The sequence below is a fragment of the Capricornis sumatraensis genome, chromosome 2 (genome assembly GCF_032405125.1).
Source record: "Capricornis sumatraensis isolate serow.1 chromosome 2, serow.2, whole genome shotgun sequence".
Taxonomy (NCBI): domain Eukaryota; kingdom Metazoa; phylum Chordata; class Mammalia; order Artiodactyla; family Bovidae; genus Capricornis; species Capricornis sumatraensis.
The window spans coordinates 88,207,976-88,234,879 of record NC_091070.1 but is presented as its reverse complement, the minus strand read 5'-3'; the positions used below and the strand labels follow the sequence as shown (position 1 = coordinate 88,234,879).

At 48.9% G+C, this 26,904-nt stretch overlaps 1 protein-coding gene across 4 annotated transcripts; it reads left to right on the top strand.

The window, feature by feature from the left end:
• The first annotated feature begins 353 nt into the window (after positions 1 to 353).
• Positions 354 to 26,781, top strand: SLC24A1 (solute carrier family 24 member 1). Of its 4 annotated transcripts, XM_068964349.1 has the most exons (11): positions 354 to 2,225; positions 12,796 to 12,849; positions 14,475 to 14,583; positions 18,334 to 18,420; positions 19,448 to 19,539; positions 22,805 to 22,949; positions 23,043 to 23,150; positions 23,238 to 23,542; positions 24,257 to 24,346; positions 25,332 to 25,498; positions 26,532 to 26,781. In XM_068964349.1, the coding sequence occupies exons 1-11, from the start codon at positions 354 to 356 to the stop codon at positions 26,779 to 26,781; spliced, it is 3,279 nt and encodes a 1,092-aa protein (XP_068820450.1). The 4 variants fall into 4 exon arrangements, with proteins under 4 accessions (XP_068820450.1, XP_068820451.1, XP_068820452.1 ...); XM_068964350.1 differs by lacking the exon at positions 12,796 to 12,849; XM_068964351.1 differs by lacking the exon at positions 24,257 to 24,346.
• Positions 26,782 to 26,904: the final 123 nt, after the last annotated feature.

Genomic DNA, 26,904 nt, shown 5'->3' with positions numbered 1-26,904 from the left:
GCTGGCATGCCTACACAGCAATGAGGACCTCGAGATGCTCTTTTTCCCATGAGGAAGCGTTGTCTCCTGGAACAAAGGATAGTTTTTTTTTTTTCCCCTGCAGAAACAGTTACCTTCTCAACAAAGGCTCCTGTATGAATAGTCACTCTTCCAGATGAGGGTTTGGTGGATCCCAGCTGTCCTTTTAGGAACAAATAACCTTGTCTTTTCTTTTTCTTTCTAGATTTGTGGCTACCCCCTGGCTGGACTTCATGGAGGAATTTTCTCTGCTTTCTAATCTGAATCCCAGAGCATCCCCCATTTTTCTATGGACAAAATGAGAGGCCTTCTATAGCCAGGCATAACTGGCCATCATGGGGAAATTGATCAGGATGGGGGCACAGGAAAGGCGGTCACTCTGGCCAAAGCGGCTTCATTGGAGCCGCCCCCTCTTCCTATTGGGAATGTTGATCATAGGTTCCACCTACCAGTACCTGACGAGCCCACAGGGCCTCCCCACACTGTGGGCAGCAGTCTCTTCCAAACACCCTGTAAAAGTAGCCAGCCGGGACCTTTCCAACAAGGAGATGATGATGGTGAGCAGTGAGACTTCAAAATCTAGCTCTGAAATGGAGGTTGAGGCATGGGCACCTGAAGCCACAGCAGGCAGAGATGGAACAACACCTGGCGTAGCAATGAAGAACACCCCCAGTACACCTAGAAGAACAGCCAGCATCACTCCAACGATACCCAAGAATAACTACAGCCCAACACCAAAAGGCACAGGAAAAGTTAAGGAAGACACCTCAGCCACACCCAGCGGAGAACTGAATCACTACACTCGAAGCAGACCAATGGTAAATAGTTATACCCCCGTGACACCCAGGGGAGAAGTAAAGAGCTCCCACCCAACTCAATCCAGGGGCAAGGTGGAGAAATACTCCCCATCCCCACTTGGTAGAATGGTAAACAGTTATGCCCCATCTACACTCGTGACAATGCCAAGGAGCCATGGGATCACCCCCAGAACAACAGTGAAAGACAGTGAAATTATGGCAACCAAGAAAACGCTGGCGACCAACCCCTCCAAGAGACTAGTGGAGAAAACCACCCCAGCTCCTCTCAAGGAAATAAGTAACACCCCAACCTTCCTGTTAAGTGACTTAGAAACAGACACCTTGACTTCTCCAAGAAATTTGGTAGAAAAGAAGACCCTAACTACCCCCAGAAGAGTGGAGAGTAATATCTCAACCAACCACCAGGAGTTGGTGGGGAAAAACAATCGGACAACACCCCAGGGAATGGTCCTGGAGCACACTGCGGCCGTCTCTGAGGGGCAAGTGACAATAAGCACCATGACACGCAGCAGCCCAGCAGAAACCAAAGCTTCTACTGATGTTTGGAAAGTCAGGAATCCCTTGTCCAGAACCAGTGCACTGACCATCAGAATATCCTCAACCACCTTCAGGGGGCTTTTGAAAAACCCTTCCAAAGCACCCAGCACCCCAGCAACTCCCAGAGTCAGGGCAAATCCGACCGTTCAGGTCCGCCACTGCCTGGTGGTGGAGCCAGCCCCAGTTGCACCCACTGCCCCCTCCCCTAGTTGGACAACAGCTGCGATCCCAGAGATTCCTAGTCCCTCAGGACAGCCAGACCTGCACCCCAAGGCAGAGTACCCCCGAGACCTGTTCAGTGTGGAGGAGCGGAGGCAGGGCTGGGTGGTCCTGCACATCTTTGGCATGATGTATGTGTTTGTAGCCTTGGCCATCGTTTGTGACGAGTACTTTGTCCCTGCCCTGGGCGTCATCACAGACAAGCTGCAGATCTCTGAGGATGTGGCAGGCGCTACATTCATGGCTGCTGGAGGCTCTGCCCCTGAGCTCTTCACCTCCCTCATCGGCGTCTTCATCTCCCATAGCAACGTGGGCATCGGCACCATAGTGGGCTCTGCGGTGTTCAACATCCTCTTTGTCATTGGCACTTGTGCCCTCTTCTCCCGGGAGATCCTCAACCTCACCTGGTGGCCCTTGTTCCGTGACATCACCTTCTACATCTTTGACCTAATGATGCTCATCCTCTTCTTCCTGGATAGCCTTATTGCATGGTGGGAGAGCGTGCTACTGCTGCTGGCTTATGCCTTCTATGTGTTCACCATGAAGTGGAACAAACAGCTCGAGCTCTGGGTGAAGGAGCAGCTCAACAGGAGGCCAGTGGCCAAGGTCATGGCCCTAGGGGACCTCAGCAAGGTAAGAGCAGGTTGGCTTAGGCTTGTTTAACCCCTTTTGGGCAAAAGAACGGAGGGGAGAAGGCAGGTACTGAAGAATGAAAAATGCTGGATCAGACCTCAAGAGATGAGTGAGTGTTCTGGTTCCCTCGCAATTCATTCAATATTTATAGAGTCCTATTCTCTGCCAGTTGCCATGCTGGGCTTTTGCAAGAATGACCTTGGGTCAACACCTAGTCATCCCATAAAATGGTTATTATTATGATCCCCCATTGGCAGGGGAAGAAACTGAGGCCTAATGAAGTTAAAGCACTTGTTCAGTGTCATAGGGAAAATAGGTGGTGGAGCTAGGATGAACCCAGGTTGGTTGGATTGGGTCTTCAGAAATGACATTTGAGCTGGGCTTTGGGGAATGTCCAAGGAGATATCAGGCAGGGAAAAATGATAATCTTTTCCATGTGCATGGTGTTTAGGGTTTATCTAGCACCCTTACTTTCAATTAATCCTGTTTGTTCACATTCCAGATCTGGGGCAGCAGGGCTGGTAGCTTGGTTAGGGTCTGAGAAGGAGGAGGTTATTTGAGTTTGGTTTGGTTTTTAAAATATTGGAGGTGGAAGCTCCTCTCATCCACTGACAGGCCAGGCCTGGGTGTAGAGCTCTGTTTTGGTGCTGACTGGAGATCAGATATTAAGAGCTCCAACTCTGGGGCTTTCTTCTGACTCCACAATTCCGTTCCAAGAATTTCTCTGCCTCTGTGAGGGACCTTCTTGCTAAATTCATTGCTTGAGTCAATAATCTGAACAGTGCGATTTAACTGGAGAAGTGATCTCTAAACATCCATCCCAAAGTTTTTTGTTCCTTGAGACTCAAAAGTGAGAGGACCCTAGGGAACACAGACCTCACTTCTCTCATGATCCTAAAGGTGAGTTTGGGCAAAGGTTGGCTCATAGCCTGCCTATTTCAGATCTCAGAGAAGCCACTAGTGTGAGCAGAATTTTGCGTGCAAAGAGTAGAAGGACTTAGCTGCTTAATCCAGCACAATTTTGATGAGTGGGCAGGATGGAGACCAAACTCAGCAATACATCTCAGAGCTATGTGGTACAAAGGAAATGAAATGCAGTTCCTTTAGGACTTCTGAGATAACATGTGGTGTTCAGAGCATGGAACTGAGTTGGGAAATGTGGGTTCTAATCCAAGGCCCCCTCTAACTATTTGACCTTGGACAGACCCTCTTCCCATCTCTGGGGGAAATGACAGAGTCCAACTAATCATGAAAAGGTTCTGTTTAGCTCTGACATTCATTGTTAATGTCCTGTGTCTAAGTGAGTTCACTTCTGGCAGGCCCAACACAGCAGTTATCTATCTGATCAACTGACCTTCAATTAGTATATTTGTGTGGTGGCCCCAAAAGGAGAAATATCCTGCCCAAGTTTGGATAGCTGGAAGGCTTCCAAAATGGAATGGGAACCTGGTATCCTAACTTCCCATTCAGTGCTAACTTCCCAGATGACTGCTCTAAGAAGCCAGAGGCTTCAAAAAGAAAGGGAGACTCAGAGCATTACCTCGTTTAAACAAACGGGCCTCTCTCCTAACGAAGTTGTCAGGGCAGGCTTTGCTGAAGGTGGCTGTGAAACCTGGTACTCTTTTCTGGGAAAGCATCTGTGGTTTGGTGTATGTTAGACAAACAGTTTTCAAAATGCCTCTGACTTTCCTCCCAGTCCTTTGCAGTAATTCTGTTTTCATTTAAACTCTACAAATTCTCAATTTTCCATTTTATCAGAACTAGAGAAAGCTTGCCAAGCAAGTAAAGTATAATTGTGATTTCAAAAGAGAATTTGTAACTTACTTAAAAGACTCTTCAAGGTCTTTAGTAGCAGCTCTTTGCCAAGCAGTGAGAGCATTGCTAATTACAACTGTTCTTATCTATTTATTAAAGCGGATCCAGTATGAATTTTAATTAACAGCATTATTAAAAAAAAAAAAGTTGAAATACTGGCTGTCCTTGACAGTAAATTTGTGTTTATTTAAAATTGAAAGCCTATAGTGAGGACTTTCTGGCATGAACAGCTGCCTTCTAAAAATTAGTGCAAATAACTAAAAAGCTATAACTATTTAGAAACGGATTTTGAAAACATGTGAATTTGCAGTTTCACCCCAGGTTTCTTATAGCCAGAGACAAGGGCAACTGCTTTTGCTTGTATCGTTAATGTCTGTGTTTGGCTGCCCAAGACCTGTGATCATGTTCAGTCCAGTTCAGTTCAGCCGCTCAGTCGTGTCCCACTCTTTGCGACCCCATGAATCAGGGAGATAAATTAACCTGCCCTTCACTAACAGACTGAGGCAAGCTATTCTGTTTGAATTCTTCAAGGATTCTCTGAAAATCCAATCTTTGATCTGTGTTTTTCTTTTCTTTTTTGGCCATGCCGAGCAACATCAGGATCTCAGTTCCCCAGCCAAGGTCTGAACCTGGGCCATGGCAGTGAAGGCCCAGAATCCTAACCACTAGGTGACCAGAGAACTCCCGTCTTGCAGGGTTTTACTGAAAAGTTGTTGAGATGATGTACGTATGTCACAGGGCCTCCACCAGTGTGGATTCCTTTCCCTACTCCCTTTTCTGTGTTGGTACTCATTTTTGTGATTTATGCAAGGGTGTGTACTCACCCCTGCAAATTACCTTACTTTAACTATGAAACTTTAACTCAGAAAATGAGCTTGCCTTGTATGTCACTCACACTGACCTATCCGTTCACACCTCTTCCCTGACTAATGGGTCCCTTTGAGCATCACTTGGAGAAGGCAGGGAAACTAGGCTTAGTAAGTCAGCCACGCCCCAAAGGTAAGGAAGTAAGAAGTAGGGAAGGGGCAGACAGTGGTCAGGAGTCAAGGAGGAGGAGGGCTGGGGAGGAGTCAGAGCCATAGCTGCTCAGGAAGTTTAAGCAGGGCAAAGAGAAGTAGAGGCCGGTGGGAGCCAGCTCCCAGGAACAGGAAAGACACTTGGGCCTCTCCCTTCTCTCATGGTAGCCGGGGGTGAGGTGTGGCCACAGGATTAGCCTCATCATTGCCATTAAATAGGGGAAATAATCTTTGTGTCTCCCAAAGGGCTAAGCTCAATGCCTCATCCCTAGCAGAAGCTCTGCAAGTATTTGGTTGTTTCCTTAGGGAAACAACCTGTTCCTCTAACAGGTCAGGGTCTCCGGTTTACAGAGAAAAGGGAGTAGGGAAAGGAATCCACACTGGTGGAGGGCCTGTGACATACGTACATCACCTCAATGACTTGTCAGTAGAACCCTGCAAGACGGGAGTCCTCTGGTGGCCTAGTGGTTAGGATTCTGGGCTTTCACGACCAAGGCCCAGGTTCAGTCTCTGGTTGGGGAACTGAGATCCTGCATGTTGCTTGGCATGGCCAAAAAAGAAAAAAAAAAAGAAAAAAGAAAAACCTCTGCGAGAATAGATTGTGATTACCATTTTGCAGCTCAGATGCTTGGAGAAGATAAGTAACTCAGCCAAAGTTGATAACTAGCTGGTAGTCCTTGTCACCAGTTCATGAGCCTGTTTATCTGGGTTTTAACCCTGTTTCCTCTGATAACTTTCCCTGTTACCCTGGGAAAGTCAGTGCAACTTGATAAACCTATATTACTGAGCACTTAGATGAAAAGCAGTAAGAGGGACAGGCATAGACAAAAGCTCCTGTGAAGGGGACATTGTGCAAAGTGCTACAAAGTCGTTTTGCTTTTCTTCCAGATCTCACGCTGTTCATCTGTAAAGTGAATAGGATGAACTAGGGCAGGGTTTGGCAGACTTTTACTGTAAAGGGCCAGACAGTAAATATTTTAGGCTTTTGCAGGCCGTATAGTCTCTATCACAACTACTCAACTCTGTCACCATAGCCTGACAGCAGCCACAGACGATCAGTAAACAAATAGGAATGCCCTGTGGTGTTTTCCTGAGAGTTCTCCCACCTGAACAATTTGAAGGTGTAAGATCAGCATAGAACAATTCATTTTTTAATGAAATATTCACCCAGCTGTTATTTGTAGAGTTTCTCAGCTAGAGGAGCTTTCACTTTTTATTCTGCTCTGATAATCTAGAATCAGAATAAAGTGGCTTTTTGTTTTTTTTGGTGAATGATTCTATTCAGAGTTCACAACTGAAAATATTTCCAGAAAAAAAAATGATATAGTACCAAACACAAACACATAGTAACTAAAGTCTTTCTTTTAACACTGGCTGCAAAAAAAAAAAAAAAAAAAAAAAAAATCAAAGCTAAGAATATTTCAGACAACATTGTCAAACTGATATGTATTGGTTTGAGAGTGCCTTTTATGAACCCAATAAAGAAATGGTAAATGTTTGTATAGTTATCAACACAGTCTAACTTAGCTTGCTCTGAAACTTTTGCACCTGGGTTTGAAGCTCTCAGTGTTATTTGTTCTGGTCCCAAATGATAAATATCTGACCTTCCTTGACCATGCATAGTTGCAGAAAGCTGAAGCTGAGGCTCTAACCTGGCTAAAACGCCTTATTGTGCTTGAAGGATGCTGGGCCCTTCTTTGTAGAGAGAGCTGCAGGCTTAGGTAGAAAGAACCGGCTGTCTGCATGAGATGCTGGCTGGCGAGACAGCCCTTCGCCACAGAGCACGAGAGGTGAAAAGGTATGCAAGCTGGGGAATGAGACTGGCCCAGGCTCCTTTGGAAGCCGTATCCTCATTCTGCCCCCGAGCATACTTCAGAGTGTGAAACCCCAGGAAGAAGTCTGTCACTCTCTTCTTCAGTGTGTTGCAGGCTATTTTCTTCCTGGCAGTTTAAAAAAAAGAAAAACCAACAGGAACCCCAAGCAGACAGACCTGGTGTCTCTTTAGGAACCAGTCTTCCCTTTCTTGTCAGGGTTCACATTTATTCCAGTGCCTGCGCTGCCAGCCAGCCAGCTGTCTGCTGTGAACAAGCAGCAGCCACCAGCGCCCTTCCTGCCTCTGTGGGCCTGCCTCTGCCAGCTTGCCTGTGCTCCCTCCCGAAGCACTCACCCTAGTTAGTCTGAGGGGTTCCCTCCTCTGCTTCTCTCTCTCTCTCTTTTATTTTTTGGCTGCAGCATGCAGCTTGTGGGATCTTAGTTCCCCAACCAGGGATCAAACCCAGGCCCTTGGCAGTGAGAGCGTGGAGTCCTAACCACTGGATCACCAAGAGTTCCTTAAATTCTTAAATAATAGTCAGCTTCCCCCTAGTTATCAGGAAAATATGGCAAGAATCAAATCCTGAGTGTTAAGGCTTCTTTTCCTCATAAAATTCTCTTAAGCTTTCAGCATTCATCTGCTGCTGGGTGCTAGCAGAGAACAAAATGAATCATAAGAAACAAGCAAATATTAACAGAAAAACTCAAACATCCGATCACACATTTAGAATGACTTATTTTTTCCTATAGATGTGTGTAAAATCTCTTCTAGAGATTTTATATCTACTCATACAACAGGGTAATCTTTTTTCCCCTAGTGTATGTGATGGGATTAGATATGAATTTAGGTAATCATGTGAATTTGGCTGTGAAGTCGCTCAGTTGTGTCCGACTCTTTGCGACCCCATGGACCGTAGCCTACCAGGCTCCTCCATCCATGGGATTTTCCAGGCAATAGTAGTGGATTGCCATTTCCTTCTCCAAGGGATCTTCCCAACCCAGGGATCGAACCCGGGTCTCCCGCATTGTAGACAGACGCTTTACCGTCTGAGCCACCAGGGAAGAAAACAGCATGACTTCTGGATGCTCTGCCACCTGAATACACTGGAAATATAAAACTGACAGAAAATGTTTTAATGTGGCGGAGTGGGCATGTGGATGATAGACAAGTAAAATAAGTTAACACGTTTCCGAGTATGAAAAGTGCTGTGAAGACCATAAGCAGTGCACGTGATGGAGAGTGAAGGTAGCGGGCCCTCGTCAGCCAGGGAGAGCAAGGGAGGCCTCCTGGAGAAGTCCAAGTAGACATGTGCAGAATGAGGATTCTTCTGGATTTCTTCCCCATGCTCCATAGGGGACGATGAGGAAACATTTGCAAAGACTCAAAGCAGGGACAGACCTTGATGCATTAGAGGAAAGAATTAGAAGTCAGGATTCTTGCCTGGGGAATCCCATGGAGCCGGGAGCCTGCAGGCTACAGTCCATTGAGTTGCAAAGAGTGGGGATACAACTTAGCAACTAAATAGCAACAGTAGATACTTAGTGAGTAAGGGGAGAGTTGCTTCTTCAGGGCCCTGTGGTTCACATACGGAGTTTGGGTTTTATGTGAAGTTCAGTGGGAAATGATGTAATGAGGAATCATATTTAAAAGGTCACTACCTAACTGCTGTGTATAAAGTGAATGGTGGGTGTGCGAGGGGGGAAGCAGGGAGTCAAGTTAAGAGGTTATTGTAGGTATCCAGCATATATTTGTGTGTGTATCTTTGAGAGGTATTTTGAAGACAGAATCACCTGGGCTTGGTGGTACTGTGGATGTGGAGGGCCAGTGAGAGCGAGGCAAGGAGTTGGCTTGAGCAGCGGGTTGGATGGTGGCACCATCTAGTGAGAAAAGGACGAGTATGGGAAGAACAGTTTCTGGGGAGACAAGTTCCCACCCTGGAATGAGTTTGAGGGTTTATGTCACCTCCAAGTGGATGCCTCTGAGAGGCAGTTGCACAAATGGACTGAAAGCTTATGAACAAGGTCAGGGCTGGAAGTAGAAATTTGTGAATTACCAACAAATGTATGGTTATTACAATCAAGGACCAGCTGATGCTACTCTGAAAGAGAGGGAGAATGGGAGAGAGAGAGTTTAGGATTAAGCCCTAAAGAATTCCAGTGTTTGTTTATTTGGCAAACATTTATGGACTCTCTTTGTCAGAGACCTGTATAGGAACTGGGGATACAGTCAGAAATAAGGCACAGTCCCAGCCCACAAGCGGCTCAGCCTGTCAGAGAAACGAGTTGATCCAGGTTTTGTGGGGTCTGACACTCTTTAAGAAAAGGAATATAAAACCATTGCTACAGAATTAAACATGAGGCCTTGGAAAGGTTTGTGTAGGGGAGAGATGGACCCTGAGGTTTAAGGACCCTGTGGTAAATTCCTCTTAGTGGGGAAGACAGAAAAGTAAGACTAACCTTTACCGTATCACGTGTGATGATATAGTTAAGTGCTGAGGGATTTAGCACTGCTGAGAGTGGACATCTCAACAGAAAGTCAAGGAAGGCTTCGTAGGGGAGGTGATGCTTAGCCAAATCTTGAAGGACAAGCAGGGGTTGGCTGACGGAAGAAGGGATAGGAGTCTCCTAGGCGTGTGTAAAGGCCAGTGCAGCTTCACCATCTCTCCTTCCCCTGGTCTTTATGCATGTCAAGGCACGTTTTTAAATAGTAAAAAAAAAAAAAAAAAAAAAGGCATGTGAAACTAATTTTAATATTGCACTTCTAGCTACTGAGTTCTTGAAGTGAGGCTAGTCTGAATTGCGATGTGCTGTAAGTATGAAAGGGTTTCAGAGGGTTAGTTTGAAAAAAAAGGGGCTTCCCAGGTGTTTCAGTGGTAAAGAATCTGCCTGCCAGTGCAGGAGAGGTGGGTTCAGTTTCTGGGTTGGGATGATCCCCTGGAGGAGGAAATGGCAACCCACTCCAGTAATTCTTGCCTGGGAGATCCCATGGACAGAGGAGCCTGGCAGGCTGTAGTCCATGGGGTCTCAAAGAGTTGGACATGATTGAGCAACTGAGCACGCATGTATGAGAAAAAAGGTAAAATTTTTTGTTAACATTTTAAAATTAATTACAAGTTGAACTATAATTTTGATATATTGAGTTAAAGTACATTATTAAAATTAATTTCACCTGTTTCTTTTACTGTTTAAAAATGTGGCCACTGAAAAAATTAAAATTACATATGTGGCTTGCATTCTGTTGCTATCAGGCAAGCACTGGACTGTAGGTAAGCAGGAGGCTAGAATATGCTTAGCTAAGGAGACTCCCCCCTGAGGACATTGAGCCCCCAAGGTGCAGGGAAGGGACATGATGTCCTTCTCTCAGAAAATCACTCTGGCTGAGGGGTGAACAACGAACCAGAAGAACAGACCAGGAGTCAGGAGGGAGTTATGGGATGGTAGGCAGGAGAATAGAGAAATGAGGCCACATTTGAGGACTTTCAGGAGCTAGGTCTGACAGGTGTACATGAGCTGTGGGGGCAGGAATTTGGGCAGACTTTCAGGTTTCCAGCCTAGACAAATGAGTGGGTCAGGGTGCTAGACTGTATTCAGTGAAGTTATGGCTCAGACCAGGGATTTAGAAAGTCTTTATTGAGTGAATGTCTAAAAGAATATCACAGACTCGCACGCACAGTTTAGGAACTGTGTCTCAGATGATCTAGAAAGGGAGAGGTGGGTCACCTGGGAACGGGAGGTCAGGAGGACAGGCCTTTGAGGGGTTGCCCCGTGTGCCACCATTCCTGTGAGCAAGGGACCCTGCCGCTCATCCTCATCAAGATGCCTCACAGGTGTTGGGGGCTTGGCTGGTATGAAAGACGTCTTTAGTTTCCTCAGCCTCTTGGTTAGTTTTCATGAGGAGACGGTGGGCTGGTGGGGCTGAAGAAAGAGGGGGATGATTGGTGTGATGTGAGAGGTTCATGGGGGAATGTTTGCAATAAGGGCATACTCTGAAAGCACCTCATTGCCGGTGCCAGTACCCGTATATGGACCCATCTGTCACACTGAAATGTAGGCAGACGTTTACATCCATTTACCTGAAATGTCAATAGTTTGAAACAGAGCCACTAGGAAATATAAATTTGACTTCATGTGATTTAGTAAAAGTAACACCAAAACAAACCTCTGAAAAGAGATTAGGAGATGGGGAATTCTGGCACTATTGTGAATGTGGGCAAGTCACAGACCCCTTCTGCATCTCCGTCTTGTTATCTGCCAAGATAGCTATAATACTGGTCTTGTCTGTTTCATAGAGTTAGTATCAAGTGAGAAAATGCATGTGAAGGGCTTCAGAAAGTTAGAAGTGCCTACTGAGGGTAGAGGACGTTGATATGTACAATGAAGACTGAACCCACAGAGGAATACTTTGATTTAAATAAGTCTGAATGGAAGAGAAATCACTAGGCATGTGCTTCTTGGGGCAAAAGTCATTCTCTCCTTTCCTTTTGTGGACAGAACCACTCATCCCAAAGGGTAGCTTGGCCGCTCATATTTCTCAGAACTCACTGGTGAGAATCGGACATCATAAATAGTGAGGTGGCTGGGTTGTGGGGTTTGGTGCTGTAACCTCCTGTATCCCAGTGAAAGAGCGAATTTGTCCAAAAAATCCACAATGCCCCCTTCATAATCATACTGGTTGTTTCTATTTTGTTTCATTCGTTGTATGTTCGTTCATCCATTCAACAGTGTGTGTCCAGGCATTCCAACCTCTACCACCCTTCAAAGATTACCTAGATTTCACCTACTTTTCAGAGGCTTCCATGTCCATCCTAGCACATGTCTCTGTCTATGTCTCTCATTTCTTCAGGCACATTCTGCTTTGTCGTGTGTTGATGTTATCGTCGGTCTTGATTCTTTTCTGTAGCTAGAATCCATGCCCTGGACACCTTTGTATCCCCACAACACTAGCACAGTTCCAGGTAGACAGCAGGTGCTCAGACAATAAGAACTAAATGATGAGCAAATTGGGTGGATAAATGTTGGGTAGCCCCGAATCAGGCAGCATTTTCTGATCAGGCTGAGATGGGAGTGTAGGAAGTCCAGTTCTGCCGCTTTCCATGGAAGGTGATGGGATGGTGGCGGCAGTGCTAAGGTGAAGACGATTACTGGAGGAGGCCATTGGTGACTGTTCACTCATTCAGCCAGTATTTACTGAACCCTTGCTAAATGCCAGGCAGCGTTCTTATGCTTGGCATATAAGCAGGTATCATAAATGAAATAGATAGTCTATCTTTAAGGTTCTAGTGGGACAGTCAATTTATTTGTGTTTGCCAGCACACAAATGAAAGTGACGTGTTAGTCGCTCAGTCGTGCCCGAGTCTGGGACCCCATGGACTGCAGCCCGCCAGGCTCCTCTCTCCATGGAATTCTCTAGGCAAGAGTACTGGAAATGGGTTGCCATTTCCTTCTCCAGGGGATCTTCCCGATCCAGGGATTGGACCCAGGTCTCCTGCATTGCAGACAGATTCTTTACTTCTGAGCCACCAGGGTATCCCATACAAATAGCATACAAATTGGGGAAAGTGCTATGAAGCAAAAGAAGAGGCGTCCGTAAAAGATACACACCTTAGCTTCCCGGAGGAAGATGGCATATAAATGCAGACCTGAGCCATGGCGGGTGGGGAAGAGGGCTCCAAACAGAGGAGGAGGGGCCGTGTGATGCGAGTGAAGAGGGTGGCGCTGAGGGGCTGAAAGACGGTGTAGCTGGGTTGCTGCGCCTCAGCGAGTGGACACATTTGACTGGGAATGCATGCAGACTGAAGCCAGACTGTGGACGTCCAGGCAGCTTATGTCTGGGTGTGTTTCTGTGTTTCCGCACGAGGGCTCCCTGGAGAGAGAGGGAAGGGGGAGGGTCTCTCTAAACATCTTGTGATTCCTGTCCCTGTTTGCAGCTGGGCGATGGGACAGTTGTGGTGGATGAGCAGCAGGATAACAAGAAGCTGAAGGTGGGTGCCATGTGGAGTCTGCCCAGGGGGCCACTGCAGGGTTTCAGAGGACGACCACAGACCCGGGACGCTATGACCCAGAAGCCGGGGATCCTGGGCTGGGCTCAAGCCTGGGAAGCTCCTGGGAACTCTGTCCAGGGTGAGCAGGGAGGGAGCCAGAGGGACTGTCACCTCCAGGTGGCCTTGGAGGGGGCGCTAGCTTGGGAGCTAAGCCCAGAATGTCACTGCTCACTGCCTGTGTGAGCATGGGCCTCAGATTCTGCATCAGGAAAATGTCTGGACTAGACAAACTCAAGTCCCACTTTAGCTCCAACACTCTAATCTAAAAGCTGAATTACTTGTGGCTTTGGAATGCCCTAGAACTAAGAGAAACATACAAAGGGCGGGGCAAAGGGATCTGAGGTTTCTGAAAAACTATGTCTTAGCTGCCTTTGGCCTGTGGGGCATTTGGGAAGAAGTTTGAGGACCTTAGAAGAGGCTGGGTGCTGAATGAAACTTCCCCCATCCTACGAAAATTCCTAGGACTGTTGTGAAGTATTATGTGACCATAGCCACTAGATGGCAGAAGAGGTCAGATCCAGAGGGCTGGAGGAGGACCAAGCAAGCAGTTCGTCTGACTTTGGATGTTTCCTTGTAAATCAGATGGTGTTTCTATGTGTGTCACTAGTGTAAAAAAATGAACAAAAAATCCAACCGAGTCAGTTTAAAGATCAGATTGGCTTTATTCAATAATTCCTGAATTGGGCAGCATCCCATTTAGCAAATAGAAAGGAGTTCCAGTTTGCTTCAGGCAGGGTCACCTTCCTTTGGGGGATAGCAAGGGTCTGTCAGTAGACCACCTCACAAGTGTGCTAACCAGGTCTTTCCAGACTAACTGGTTAAGAGTACGGTCCTGGGAGGGGCTGGAACTGCAGTTAGGTTAGGTGTCTTATGTTTCGGTTTGGTGATGTGAGCAGAGCACAAGCGACTCCATTTCGGGCCTTTGGTCTCTCTTTCTAACGCTATGAATGAGTAGGTGTCACACCTGTGTGTCTGCAGATGCAGACGTGTGTATGTGTGTACCTGTGAAGGTCTCTTGAGCCCATGGGTAGAAAAGAAAGGCCTGATTCCGAAGACCTGAGTCCCCGTCTTAACTCTTTCACTGATGCCCCAAAGACGGATAAGCACTCGGCCTTGGTGACTTTTGGTTTTCTCTGTAGGTGGGTGTCACAGCCTTGCTTGTCTCCGGGGGTGGGGCAGTGACACACCGCCAGGGTGTTCTCTGGGGACTGTCAGGGGCTGTGCGCATGCGCAGTGGGGCTGTCTGTGAGGTGTGCGGGTGAGACTGTTTCTTAGAGGGTGGACTTGCAGGGATGGACCATCCCTCAGGAATGTGGTGTCCTTAATATACATCGTCTGCTCCCTGTCAGGAGCTTGGGGAATGACTTGGTAGGTAGAATTAACCAGTCATGGAAGAGTTGAGGGGAGGCTGAGAAGGGAAGCGCTGTAACTCTCCTGTTGAGGTGAAGGGAGAGGGGACGCCAAGATAAGGCTCTGATCTTTACTTTTCACGAGGCCCCCCCTGTGGTGCCTCCCCTGGCTCTGACGGGGGCCCAATGAGGCCTGTGCGGCTCTTTCCTGTTCAGCTTTCGTCCATGCTGACCCGAGGGAGCAGCTCGGCCTCTCTGCACAACAGCACCATCCGCAGCACCATCTACCAGCTCATGCTCCACAGCCTGGACCCTCTGGGGGAAGGTAAGCAAGGCCTGCCCAGCCCTGCGTGGTCTCCCTGTCCACTCCTTCCCTTCTGAGCTGGACAGAACTGGGGCTTGTGAAGCGCAGAGGCAGTGGAGTGAGGGCGGGAGAGGGTGGGTGGCAAGGGCAGGCCGTCGGGGAAGCCTCACCCAGAGGACCCTGAGGAGCTGAGGCCCTCCGTTACGCACATCCCCTACCTCCCTGTCTCTTTGTCCCTCCTGTGAAACAAGAGGGTTCATCTGCAGTGAGTGAGGCCGTGAGGGTCGCGTGCCCTGCAGTGGTCTCCATGGGGGCTGCCCTCAGTGACTTCTGCAAAGCCCACTCCCATGAGTTAGCTCCAGTGTCCCACAGAGTCTCCAGCCAGGTAGTGTGGCCAAGGTTGCTTCTGGGGGCACCTCCTGTGGGCCCCCACGGCTGGAAGTTCTGGCTGGTACCTTCCTTTGCTCTGTATTCAGCTTTGGAGTCCTAGGAAGCTGGCTGACCCCTCCCTCAGCCAGGAATCCCAAAGGACACCCTGAGAGCCAGCAGGACCACTTCTGGGAGTCGTGAGGGTCCAAAGTCTAACTTGACAAATGATAGAAACAGCTGAGAGTCTCACCATCCACCTATCGCATCTCGCCTATTGCCCCGCTTCCTCAGAGAGCCGTCTTGGACACGCTTTGCGGGCCCCGAAGGGCACTCTTAGGTACACTCCTATTCTCTTGGGGCGCCTCTGTCTCTGGGACGCTGGTACAGAACTGGAGCCGGGCAGGAGGCCCATCAGAGAAAGTTGACTTTTGGGCAGAAGCCAAGGAGTGCAGTTGGGCAGGAGGCTGAGGCCTGAGCTGAATGTGACACCAGAGACTGACCCGTGAGGCCCAGGGACAGATTTTAGGGGCTTCAGATTTCTCAGACCCTGAAGCGTCTTCTTCACATAGGATATTGGTTGTTTAAGACAAACATATTGTACTGTGTAAAGCAGAGTCAAAAATAAGGTGATCAAACCTTCCCTACAAAATCTTGAAGGAGAGCCTCCACAGACATTGGGAGAGGCCACCCCCATGTCAGCTCCAAAAAAACAGCGCCCCTGGGGTTCCGGGGTGCAGTCTGCAGCACCGGCCACCTGCGGGTGGTCCGTGCTGGGGGTGTATCTGGCCAGGGCACCGTGAAGGAAGCTGTATCCCTGGGTTAGGCCTGGCTCTCCTTGTGGAACTGTCGGCTCTAGTAAAGTCCTAAAGATAAAGACTTCTCCCTGAATGGGCCTTCAGGGGCCCCTGCCTGAGCCTCTTCCATGACCAGTAGCTGCCCGCTGGCCTACTTGTCCTAACAGGATTATGTGAAGTCCAGGCCGTGTCCAGGCCAGGCCGAGGTCAGAGGAGATTGATACTAAGGAGATGATCCGGCCACGCTGAGAGCTGAGAAGCCACGTGAGGAAACAAGCGCTGGGGGAGCCAGTGACAGTCATCCCCGGGAAGACAAGCATGTCTTGTGTGGGTGTGTGGCGGGTGTGCAACTGCCCTCCTGGAGAAGGTTTGCTGATGTTGCTGGCGTGCGGCCCTGCTCAGAGAAGCCGGCCCTGATCCTGCACCCCGAGAGTCCATCCAGGAGGGGCTGGGATGAAGGCCTTTGTTCCGAGCACTTTCCAGACACGTTTGTGTTTCTGTATGCTATTTTCAGATGGCTGTCCAGATGTTTCTACCCTTTCCAAGTGTTCCAGCTCTTTCCACAGAGCTGATCCGTGGTCTGAACTCTTACCCTGGGCAGGAGCTTTACCTCTCTAGTACCTCATGCTTCTTCTGGTGACTTCACATGGACGTGTGCGTGTGTATATGAAAGAGACGAAGGAACAGAGAAAGGCCCTGAAGCTGACCTGCATTCCTTAGTGGCGTGGGAAGTGAGAGGTTAGGGCGTGTAATGAAGAAGAAGAAGAAGAAAGAGGGAAACTTGGTTTTCTTGCCAGCCCCTCCAGGCAACAGTCCACAGGTATTCTTGGCACCAGGACAGGGGTCAGGGGAGCCCTTGGAAAAGTTATGTGTTGTTCAGCAGAAGACTGCAGTGCTTGATCAGTGTCCATGGGGGCGCTGGAGCTGTCTGCGTGAGGGAGGCAGTGGAGTACCCACTTGCTGACATTTCAGTTCTGATGGGACCTGCTGAGCAGGCCCACTGGGACAGGATGCTTCACGGGATCACACGTGCCGGAGTGATGGCTCTGTGGGGGTGGAGCCAGTTGCCAGAGGCAGCTGCAGCTGAACCACCCTGATTGCTCAGGAGGCAGGTTGAGAGAAGGAAACTCCAGACCTGCTTCTGCTTCTGGACCCAGGCAGAGTTGGATTCCCAAATCTTGAGTGTGCCGGTGTTGTGGACCAGAGGATCTTCGGGGTCCCTTCTAACTCAGACCCTCTGGAATGCTGGGCCCCAGCGGTGCAGAATTGCTTCCTGGGTGGAACAGCTGCTCTCAGCGAGTGTTGTCAGCTCATCCTTGTTGTCATAGCTAACACTTAGGTAGTATCTTGTAGCTGCCAGGTGCTGATTTAAGCATGTTCGAATATAAATTCACGTATTTCTCCAACAACTCTGTTAAGATTTTATAGGTGAGGAATCTGAGGTACAGAGGATCACCCTGCTGGATCCATAGCTAGCAAGTAGCAGAACTAGGATTCAAACCCAGGCATCCTACTCCAAAATCTAAACTAACATGGCAATATTTAATGCAGCAGTTAAAGTATTTCTGTTTATTTTGTCCCTTGGACCCCCGCATCAGTGTTCTGAGTATATCATATTGTTGCTTCTTTAGAGAGGGGACACTGAGGTGTAGCGGGGGTGCACAGGCTTCCCCAGGCCACCCGGCACCCACGGGGCACCAGCCTGGACCCCAGATAGACCCACGGCCTTGCTCTGTTGCCGTGCCCTTGTCCTTGCCCTGCGGCCGGCCCAGCTGTGAGGAGGGCCCTCCTGAGCCCCTGCAGCTCAGGCTCGTGCCTCTCAGCTGAAACCGGAGCGCTTTGCATGTTGCCTGGAACATAGTCATTGAAAGAGAGTTGACTTCCCCATGTTTCTTTTCTGGAAATCAGGACAGCAGTGTTCTGTGCATGATGCTCTGTGGACCACCAGCAAAGCATAAGGCGTGCACAGGGGTCTGGAAGGAGGCTCTGCTGGTGTTCCAGGTGTCTGAGGTCGAAAGGAGTGTGACAGGAGCTTGATGGTCCGTCATTTCCCTTTCCCACTGGAGAGGGGGGGCTTATGAGCATAGCCACCAGGAGTGCCCTGGAGCCAGAGCAAAGTACATTCATAGATGGCAACCTGCAGACCTTACAGGGGTTGCAGGAACACCTCCCTGTCATTATTTCCCCATTCCCTGCCCATTGCGGACATCACCAATGAATCATGGTGCTCTGCAGCCACGCTTGGAGCAGAATTCTCAATTCAGCACTCAGGCAGCCATCGCTTGAGTTCATAAAGGACATAAATACTATTTGTTGCCCCCAAGTCTAACCATGTCATTTTATCAGAAAAGAAACAGGCCTAGAGCGGGGAAGTGACTAGCTGAAGGTCATAGCCAGTTAGTGACAGTGTAGGGAATCTAAGGCAAAACTGTGGGAATTGGGCACTGTGGACAGGCCTACGGGGACCAGAGTCTGCATGTTGCAACTTCCAGGCCAGACTCCTTCCACCCACGTCAGCTGCTCTGGCCGTCAGCTGACCAGGCTAGCTGAATGGTGTAGCAGGGACACTGCAGTCCTGGATAAGACGTGTTTCCTTTCTCATTCACAGCCCGGCCCTCCAGGGACAAGGAGGAGGAGACCTTGATTCAGGAGGCAAAAGCCACGCCTCAGGCCAAAGCAGAGAGCAGACCAGAAGGTGAGAGGATGGTGAGACCAGTTGGCTTTCTCCTGCCGCCTCCCTCACTCCTGTCACCAGGGTCCGGGCGTGCCTTCTGCCCTCTCTGGGCCAGTCAGCTGGCGTGATGAGCTAGCGCTGCCCCGTGCCCGCTGTCATCCGGCCTCCTCCTTCCACTGTGCTCCCTTCCTGACGTGGCTGCAGGCCCGAGGGCAGCTCTCTGCAGCTCCTTCTGTACCCTCCTCACATAGGGTAGGCGAGGCCTGGCAAGGGCGTTGGACTTCTTTGCTAAATCTTGTCCCAGATGAGAGTCTGTTGGGCTCTGTTTCTTCTTCCTGTCGCTTCTACACAAGGACTCAGCTGCTAGGGAATTGGTATGAGACCAGCAGCCCCAGTAATGGAGGGCCGTCAGGGGTCTGGTGACACACAAGTCCAGCATCCGTGTGGCAGCCGGGACGAGGGACTGAGACAGCTCTGCACAGCACCCCAGGCCTGCCTCATCCACCCAGCCGGCAGGTACAGCAGCATTGTTACCACTCTGTAGACAAGGAAACTGAAGCTCAGAGCAAGGTAGCCAAGAAGTGAGAGAGCGTGTTCCTAAACCCAGATCTCCAGACTTTGCGATTCTCTTTCCCGCCGTCCTATTCCAAGGCTCCCTAGCTGCTGCCTTGGAAAGCAATGGGCTCCTCTCCATGTAGCTGGTTAGGGGGAAGGGCCAGGCGCTGAGGGCTGGGGCTTTGCCCTCTCTCCCAAGCTGTTCACAGTATCCTTGGCCACAGTGCCAGGATGTGAATGCCTGGAAATCCAGGGAGAGTGAGGAGAGCGGCTGCCGGCTGTCCTCACGTGCAGACATCTCTGTGGACAGGACGGGAACGATTCATGTCACATCCTTTTCCTTCTCCGGTTGATGGGGAGTGCCCCCAAACAGACCTTCTGAGACCCTGAAGTGGACAAATCCAATAGCCCTGTAGCCACTCCCACCATCTCTGCCAACTGCCCTCAGCACCCAGCACACTCTTCTGACCTATCCCATGTTTATCCTTTAAAGAGGAGGAGCCGGCCAAGCTCCCTGCGGTCACGGTCACACCAGCCCCTGCTCCATACGTCAAGGGAGATCAGGAGGAGGATCCTGGCCATCAGGTAGGCACAGGCCTCTTCCCAGGTGGCGGAATTTGAGAGGCCCAGGGAAGCACTTGCCATCCAAAAGTCAGTCCTTCCTTGAAGGTTGGAAATGGCTGTTGGAGGTTCATTCCTCTGGGGTAAGCATTGCCCTTTCTTTGAAGATCGAATACCTCATGGGGCCAGTTAATTCACTGTAATACCTTAGTATGAGTGAGATAATATGTATGAGAATATGTTGCCAGCTGTCGCATGCTTTAAAAACGTGAGAGTAACTGTTGAGGGGGGGCGGTGGTTCTGTCAGGCGCTAGGGCACAGTGGAACCAGGCAGTGGGAGGCGCAGCGGGAGGATTGCTGGGCAAAGGCCTTGGGGCCTTCCAGGGTGCCTCAGCCTGGCTCACAGGCCTCCTGAGTTCTGACACTGCTGCCTTTACAGTCTCACAGCCTCTCTTCCACCTTGCTGCAACCACACTGAACTTGTCTCCACGCATTTTACCTCCAGGCCTTGCTTCACATGGCCTTCTCCCTCCAGAATGCCCCTTTCCCCTACATCTTCATATATCCTAATCTCACCCGTTCCTCCAAGCTAGTGTAAATGCCTCTTTTGCCACAAAGCTTCCTTGACCCCACAGTGTGAATGCCCGTGGTGCTCTCTTCCTCTCTTAGGGCCCTTACTGCCTTCCCTGTACTCTATTTGGGAGTCTCTCCGAGTGCCCCTGCGAGGTGGTGAGCTTCCGGAAGGCAGGATCCGAGTCTGAGTGGTCTCTGTCCCCCGCTGCTCCCCTCCCCTCCCGCCCCAGAAACACAGTGCTCTGCATGTGCTCAGTGAGGGGCCAGTGACGGACAGTACCTGTGCATTTGGCTCACAGATTCCAGCCCTGACATTCTCCTCTCCTGGACCCCCAGTAGCACTCAGTTACATCTCATCCTTAAGTCAGCAACTTTGGGTTCAGTGTCTAAGACATCTTCAGTGGTAGCATGAGTGTCCTGAGTAGGCCAGTTACAGCTGGCTTCAGTAAAAGGGATTGAGAGGATACAGAGGCGTCTCCCGGGACCCCAGGTCAGGAAGTGAAACTTGGTCCCACAGTGAGTTGGACCTAGGCCTGGGAAGGCACCTGTGGCCCTGCTGGCCTCCCTGCACGTCGCACGCTCCCTCATGTCCTCCTCCGTGTGCAGCTTTATCACTCCTGGCAGCTGACTCCATCGCTTCCTTATTAGCACACGGAGACCTAAACTACTACCCCAGTCCTCCAGTCCACAATGGGATCATTCAGTGACTGGCTCCCTGTCTCAGAAGACAGCGAATCCATTCAAACCGGGGCACAGGTCAGGGGTCAAGCCTATGTCCAGTCAACTGTGGCAGGGAGAGTGGGGTGCTTTGACTGCAACGTGGGCGAAGGAGCCACCTGTCAGGGACTATTGGGGTTGACAGTTCTCAGAGAAGAGGATGTTATTGATTTAAGTGACTTGTCATTTTCTCCAGATTAGCTTGGGGAAGGGAGGGCAGGAATTATTCATTCCCATCTGAAAGCACAAGCCTCATGGATATTAATATTTGACTTCTTCTTTGGATGGTCTGAACCCTGGTTGCATATTAAAATAATTTGGGGAAACTTTTTAAAAAACCACCCAGGCCCCACTCTCAACCAGTGAAGTCAGGATATCTAGGGTGGGTCCTTGGGCATGAATGTCTTTAAATCCTCTGCTGCTGCTGCTGCTGCTAAGTCGCTTCAGTCGTGTCTGACACTGTGCGACCCCAGAGACGGCAGCCCACCAGGCTCCCCCGTCCCTGGGATTCTCCAGGCAATTAAATCCTCTAGGTGATTTTAATATGCAGCAGAGTTTAGAATCACTGAGCACCCACTGGGGATTGGCAGTGTCATGAAATTTGTTATGGACGATGTACTTCATGAGCACACAGCCCGGGTCATTTACTCAAGGGATTGGATCAGCACATTGTGAAGTTGCTCAGTCGTGTCTGACTCTTTGCGACCCCTTGGACTATAGCCTACCAGGCTTCTCCGTCCATGGGATTCTCCAGGCAAGAATACTGGAATGGGTTACCATTTCCTTCTCCAGGGGATCTTCCCGACCCGGGGATCGAACCTGGGTCTCCCACGAGGCAGACGCTTTAACCTCTGAGCCACCAGGGAAGCCCTGTTATAAGTTATTAGGAGCCTAATCTGAGGACCCTAAGAATCAGTGGCTTATAGAGCATGTGGAGTCAGTCCATGGTACCCAAACATGTCTACAGATGCACTTATTAGAAGTACTTGGCAGCATATGAAAACAGATTCCTGGCTTTCAGTCCTACTTCAGTTGGTTCAGTGGGGCAAGGAAATCTGTATTTCTAATAAGCTACTGGGTTTGGGAACCAAATATCTCATTCAGTCCTGGCATTTGGGAAGCAGGGTAGCTTGGTGGTGAACAGGCTAAGTGTTGGGCGATTCACATTCAAATCCCAGCTTCATTACTGACAAACTGTGTGGACCACGAGCAGGTTATTTAACTACTCTGTACCCTTGCTTCATCTGTCAGATGGGTTTAGTTCTATCTGTATGATAAGTTATTTGACTCAGGAAACCTACTAAGTGCTAGTCGTCGTTGTTATTATTATACTACTTAGCATGATGCCCGGCACATAAAAACCTTCAATGAATTGGTATCTTCATCATCATTTTACACATATAATATTGCTGTTGAGTTTTAGATGGACTCAGAAATGTGATGTAACCACCAAACATGCCATTTTAAGCAACATTGATGGAAGCATTGTATCTAAAATAAGGGGCATGATAATCCTGTTGGATTCTGTGAGGTGTTATTTTAGAAGCCTCCTCATGGGATATAAGCTAACTAGAATGAGTTCATCAAGAAGGGGAGGAGGCTGTAGGACATAGCATGGGGAACCATAGAAGGACCTGGAAATCTTCAACCCAGGGAAGAGAGGCTGTCTCTGTGTGGAGAGTGTTCTTTGTGGCTCCAAAAAGCAAACCTGTACACAGGGGGTGGAACTTTGGTATAAATTTTGGACTTCAAACCAATCAGAGTTGTCAGGAACTGCTTTATGTGGTGAGTTCTCCATCCCTAGAAATCATCAAATAAAGACAGGACTGGGTAGGAGTGTTGTAAAGGGAATTTTGCTGAATGATTGCACTTGTTTCTTCCTCATACTCAAGCTTTTAGATACATTCTGAGAACAACAACAACAAAATGGTGGGGAGAAACAGGAAAGGGAACAAGCAGAGCGGTCATTTCCCATTAATCTGTTGGCTTTGGATTGCAGGGGGTAGGGGCCGAAGCTGAGAGCACAGGTGAAAGGACAGGTGGCAAGGCGGCAGCTCCTGCTGAAGGTGAAAGTGGAGAGCAAAGCGGAGGCGACGCTGCCTTAGAAGGTGAAAGTGAAGGAAAAGGAGAGAATGAAAGTGAAGGTGACATCCTGGCAGAAAGGAGAGGAGGTGATGAAGATGAAGGTGAAATCCAGGCAGGAGAAGGTGGTGAAGTGGAAGGTGATGGTGGTGAAGTGGAAGGTGATGAAGATGAAGGTGAAATCCAGGCAGGAGAAGGTGGTGAAGTGGAAGGTGATGATGGTGAAGGTGAAATCCAGGCAGGAGAAGGTGGTGAAGTGAAAGGTGATGAAGATGAAGGTGAAATCCAGGCAGGAGAAGGTGGTGAAGTGGAAGGTGATGAAGATGAAGGTGAAATCCAGGCAGGAGAAGGTGGTGAAGGTGAAACTGGAGAGCAGGAATTGAATGGTGAAATTCAAGGTGAAGCCAAAGATGACGAGGAAGGTGTAGATGGTGAAGGGGGAGGTGATGGAGGTGACAATGAAGATGAAGAGGAAGAGGAAGAAGAGGAAGACGAGGAAGAGGAAGAGGAGGAGGAAGAGGAGGAGGAAGAGGAGGAAAATGAGCAGCCTTTGTCCCTGGAATGGCCTGAGACCAGGCGGAAGCAAGCCATTTACCTCTTTCTCCTGCCCATTGTGTTCCCGCTGTGGCTGACGGTTCCCGACGTCCGGAGGCTGGTGGGTTTGCCCAGCTGTCCCCAAGTCGCCTATCCTTAGGGAAGCTCTGGGGCCTCTCTGCCTGTCCACTCAGAGGAGGGAGATGATAGGGCAAACCAGCTCTTCGGGGCTCAACCACAGAGGGTCTGGGATGGAACCTGCAGCTCTAGAGGGGACCATGCACCTAAGGGACATACTGATGGACTTGGGAGGCCCTGGAATGAGTTTGTTTCCACCACCGGAAGCAACGTGAAATAATCTCTCCTTAAATTCTCAGTTTCTTGATTTGAATATGGGAATGATGCCACTGCACCCCCTCTATATTTCATAGTGACACTGTGAAGACCTAGGGTTCTAAGTGCTGTTTCTACTCTGTATTCCTATTTATAGGGAAAGGTCTGACTAATGTACTCCACCCAAAGGGGAACCATATTCTGTCTCTGGATCCAGAGAGGGGCAGAGTGGGGAAAAGTTGCTGAAGTCAAACCAATACCCAGATTGGCTGGTCCTAGTGCAAGCATATGGCTCTCTTCATTTTGTCAGTGCTGAACCCCCCATCTAGTCTCATCTAGAGTAGGCCACTAAGCCCATCCTTTTCGAGGTCCTCACTGGAGACAGAGGTCAAACATCTCCACATCTCTGTCACTCCTGCAGATCTTCTGGGGTTCTCTCAGAAGGGCCAGAGCCTGTTAGCCTCTGCAACTTATTTCTCTTCCTTTTCAAACTTTCAAACAGGAGGCTAAGAAGTTTTTTGTTATCACCTTCCTGGGATCCATCCTGTGGATAGCCATGTTCTCATACCTCATGGTTTGGTGGGCTCACCAGGTGAGTGTGGGGCAGGAACTAAATCCTGCATCCATGGGCCAAAAGGACTTTCTTCCTTCTGGGTGAATTTCTGGCAGCCAGGGAATGGTGAGCACCAAGTGAATTTATAGTTCATACATTGTTTGTAAAGGCTTAAAAGTAGACTTTATACTTTATATATATATGCAGTACTTTTCAAGCAGGGCTCTTCTGTCCCGTCCACACGGCCATCTGACGGAAGGCCCTTCTCAGCCTGATGCAGCTGACCACTCCTTATTAGCCTTATTCCCTGCTTTCTGTCCTGCCTCGGCCACTTCTCTCCACCCGGTGAGGCGTACACACTAGAGACAGCAAGCTCAGTTTTGCCTCCTTTCTGGCATTAATTAGTCTTCTTGAGTGCGCATGGCTTTTCTCCTCTACCTGGGACACTGCACTCAGCACAGAGTTTTATTACTGTTTACATGCTTTTCTCTTTTCTCCCCAGCTGTTAGTTTTGCATGACCTTACCTTACTCAGGCCAAGGGAACATTAACTCTGAGGAAGGTGATGGTTTTGCACAAAGTAGTATATGGTTAGTGCTTCAAAGAGTAGGGTCAGTGTTGCACTGTTCATACTTCTGCCTCCAGCCTCTAAAAACTGCCTGGCACATGGCAGGTGTCTGTGGCTCTGGGAAGGGAAACATACCTGAACAGGCCTCTGGAGGAGCAGTTCTTCTGGGAAGGTAGAGGTGTTGTGGTTAGAGTGACAGTAAGTGGTAATCACAGATGGACTTGAGTCAGGTTAGAAAAGTGCATCCTCCTCCTCTGAAGCCTTGAGCAGAGGCCCTGTTCCTTCTCTCCATGGCCCATCTCCCCAGCTGTGAGTTTTGCATGACCCTACCTCACTCAGGCCAAGGGAACATTAACTCTGAGGAAGGTGATGGTTTTGCACAAAGTAGTATATGGTTGGCGCTTAAAAGAGCCTCAGATTTTTCACCTGCTGTTGCCATGGTTTCTCCATTTACCAGGTTGGCGAAACAATAGGGATTTCTGAAGAGATCATGGGTTTGACAATCCTAGCAGCAGGCACATCAATTCCGGACCTCATCACCAGTGTGATTGTCGCTCGGAAAGGCCTGGGAGACATGGCTGTGTCAAGCTCCGTGGGCAGTAACATATTTGATATCACCGTGGGGTGAGTGGCAAACTGGCTTTTCTAAGGCATATCATGGCTGGAAAACACTGTGTTAGCTCTGTCCACTCACTATACATGGAATAAAATGGTGTTTATGTTATTGGTTTCCACAAGGTAACAAAGTATCCTCCTTTCATTCATCAGAGCCAGAAGGATAATAGAACGAAAATGCTGCCTGAAATCTGACTGGAATTTATGGATAAATTGAAAACCGAAGTCCATTAAATTCCATTACCAAATACAGTCAAATGCTTGGCTCATTGACCCCCAAGGTGGTGGAGGTGGGGTTGGAAGGAGCAATGACTTTCTGTCTTACTTCCTGGTATTCCTGCTCCTTTGCATTTGGACTCCTGCCTGCTCAGAGGGTCTAAAAAGCATTTTGTATAAACAAGTAAATGCTGCGTCTTCTGTAAGGATTTGCCTACTGGCTCCTCCCAGCTCCGTCACAGCACCGCGCCTGTTTTCACTTCCCCAGTCACCTCCAGGATTTGGGTGTGGCTGTGATTTTTTTTATTTGAATTTGTTTATGTGTGTGTGTTCGCAGGGTGGAGCAGGTTAAAGGGCTGAGGCGAGCCCGAGCTACAAACAAGTGTCAGTAAATGTCCTGAGCTAGGCCTTATTGTAAGGATTTAAGAGATTTAGGTTAGTCATACAGAACCCACAAAGTATGAAGAAAACAGTTCAGACCCAGAAAACCTGTTTTAATCTAGGGTTTCCAGTTACTATCTGTGAGTATTGGGTACATAATTTTAATTTCCCTGGACCTGAGTTGTTTATGGCAACCCACTCCAGTACCCCTGCCTGGAAAACCCCATGGACGGAGGAGCCTGATAGGCTACCGTACATGGGGTCAGAGAGTCAGACGACTGAGCGACTTCACTTTCCTTTCATTTTCTAACCTTTGACATGAATATTTTCTGTTCTATTTCATGTTTGTGTAAAAATAAGTGCTTTGTAAATTGTGCAGTACTGTTGTGTATGTGGGACTATCATTGACATAAAGAACATTCACACCGTTTCTTCTGTCTTGCAGCCTGCCCCTTCCTTGGATGCTTTTCTCTCTCATCAATGGATTGCAGCCTGTTGCTGTCAGTAGCAACGGCTTGTTCTGTGCAATTGTTTTGCTTTTTCTGATGCTCCTGTTTGTGATCTCTTCAATTGCATTATGCAAGTGGAGAATGAACAAGGTCCTGGGCTTCACCATGTTCCTCCTGTACTTCGTATTCCTGATCATCAGTGTGATGCTGGAAGATCGAATCATATCCTGCCCTGTATCTGTCTGAGTCAGAGTCACTGTTGCTCAAAATGGACATGGATCAGAAAACCACGCCAGAAGTTACTGCACCTCTCGTACATTAAAGAACGAACGAACCTGATCTGGGAGAGGGAAGTGAGTGGCCAAGAAC

What these genes read in the sequence shown, in the direction of transcription:
- SLC24A1 (XM_068964349.1), top strand. Translation starts at nt 354, where the DNA reads ATGGGGAAATTGATCAGGATGGGGGCACAGGAAAGGCGGTCACTCTGG. An exon ending in AGGAGGATCCTGGCCATCAG is followed by an intron (nt 19,540 to 22,804) that starts GTAGGCACAGGC and finishes TTTGGATTGCAG; the next exon opens with GGGGTAGGGGCCGAAGCTGA. An exon ending in TTCCCGACGTCCGGAGGCTG is followed by an intron (nt 23,543 to 24,256) that starts GTGGGTTTGCCC and finishes ACTTTCAAACAG; the next exon opens with GAGGCTAAGAAGTTTTTTGT.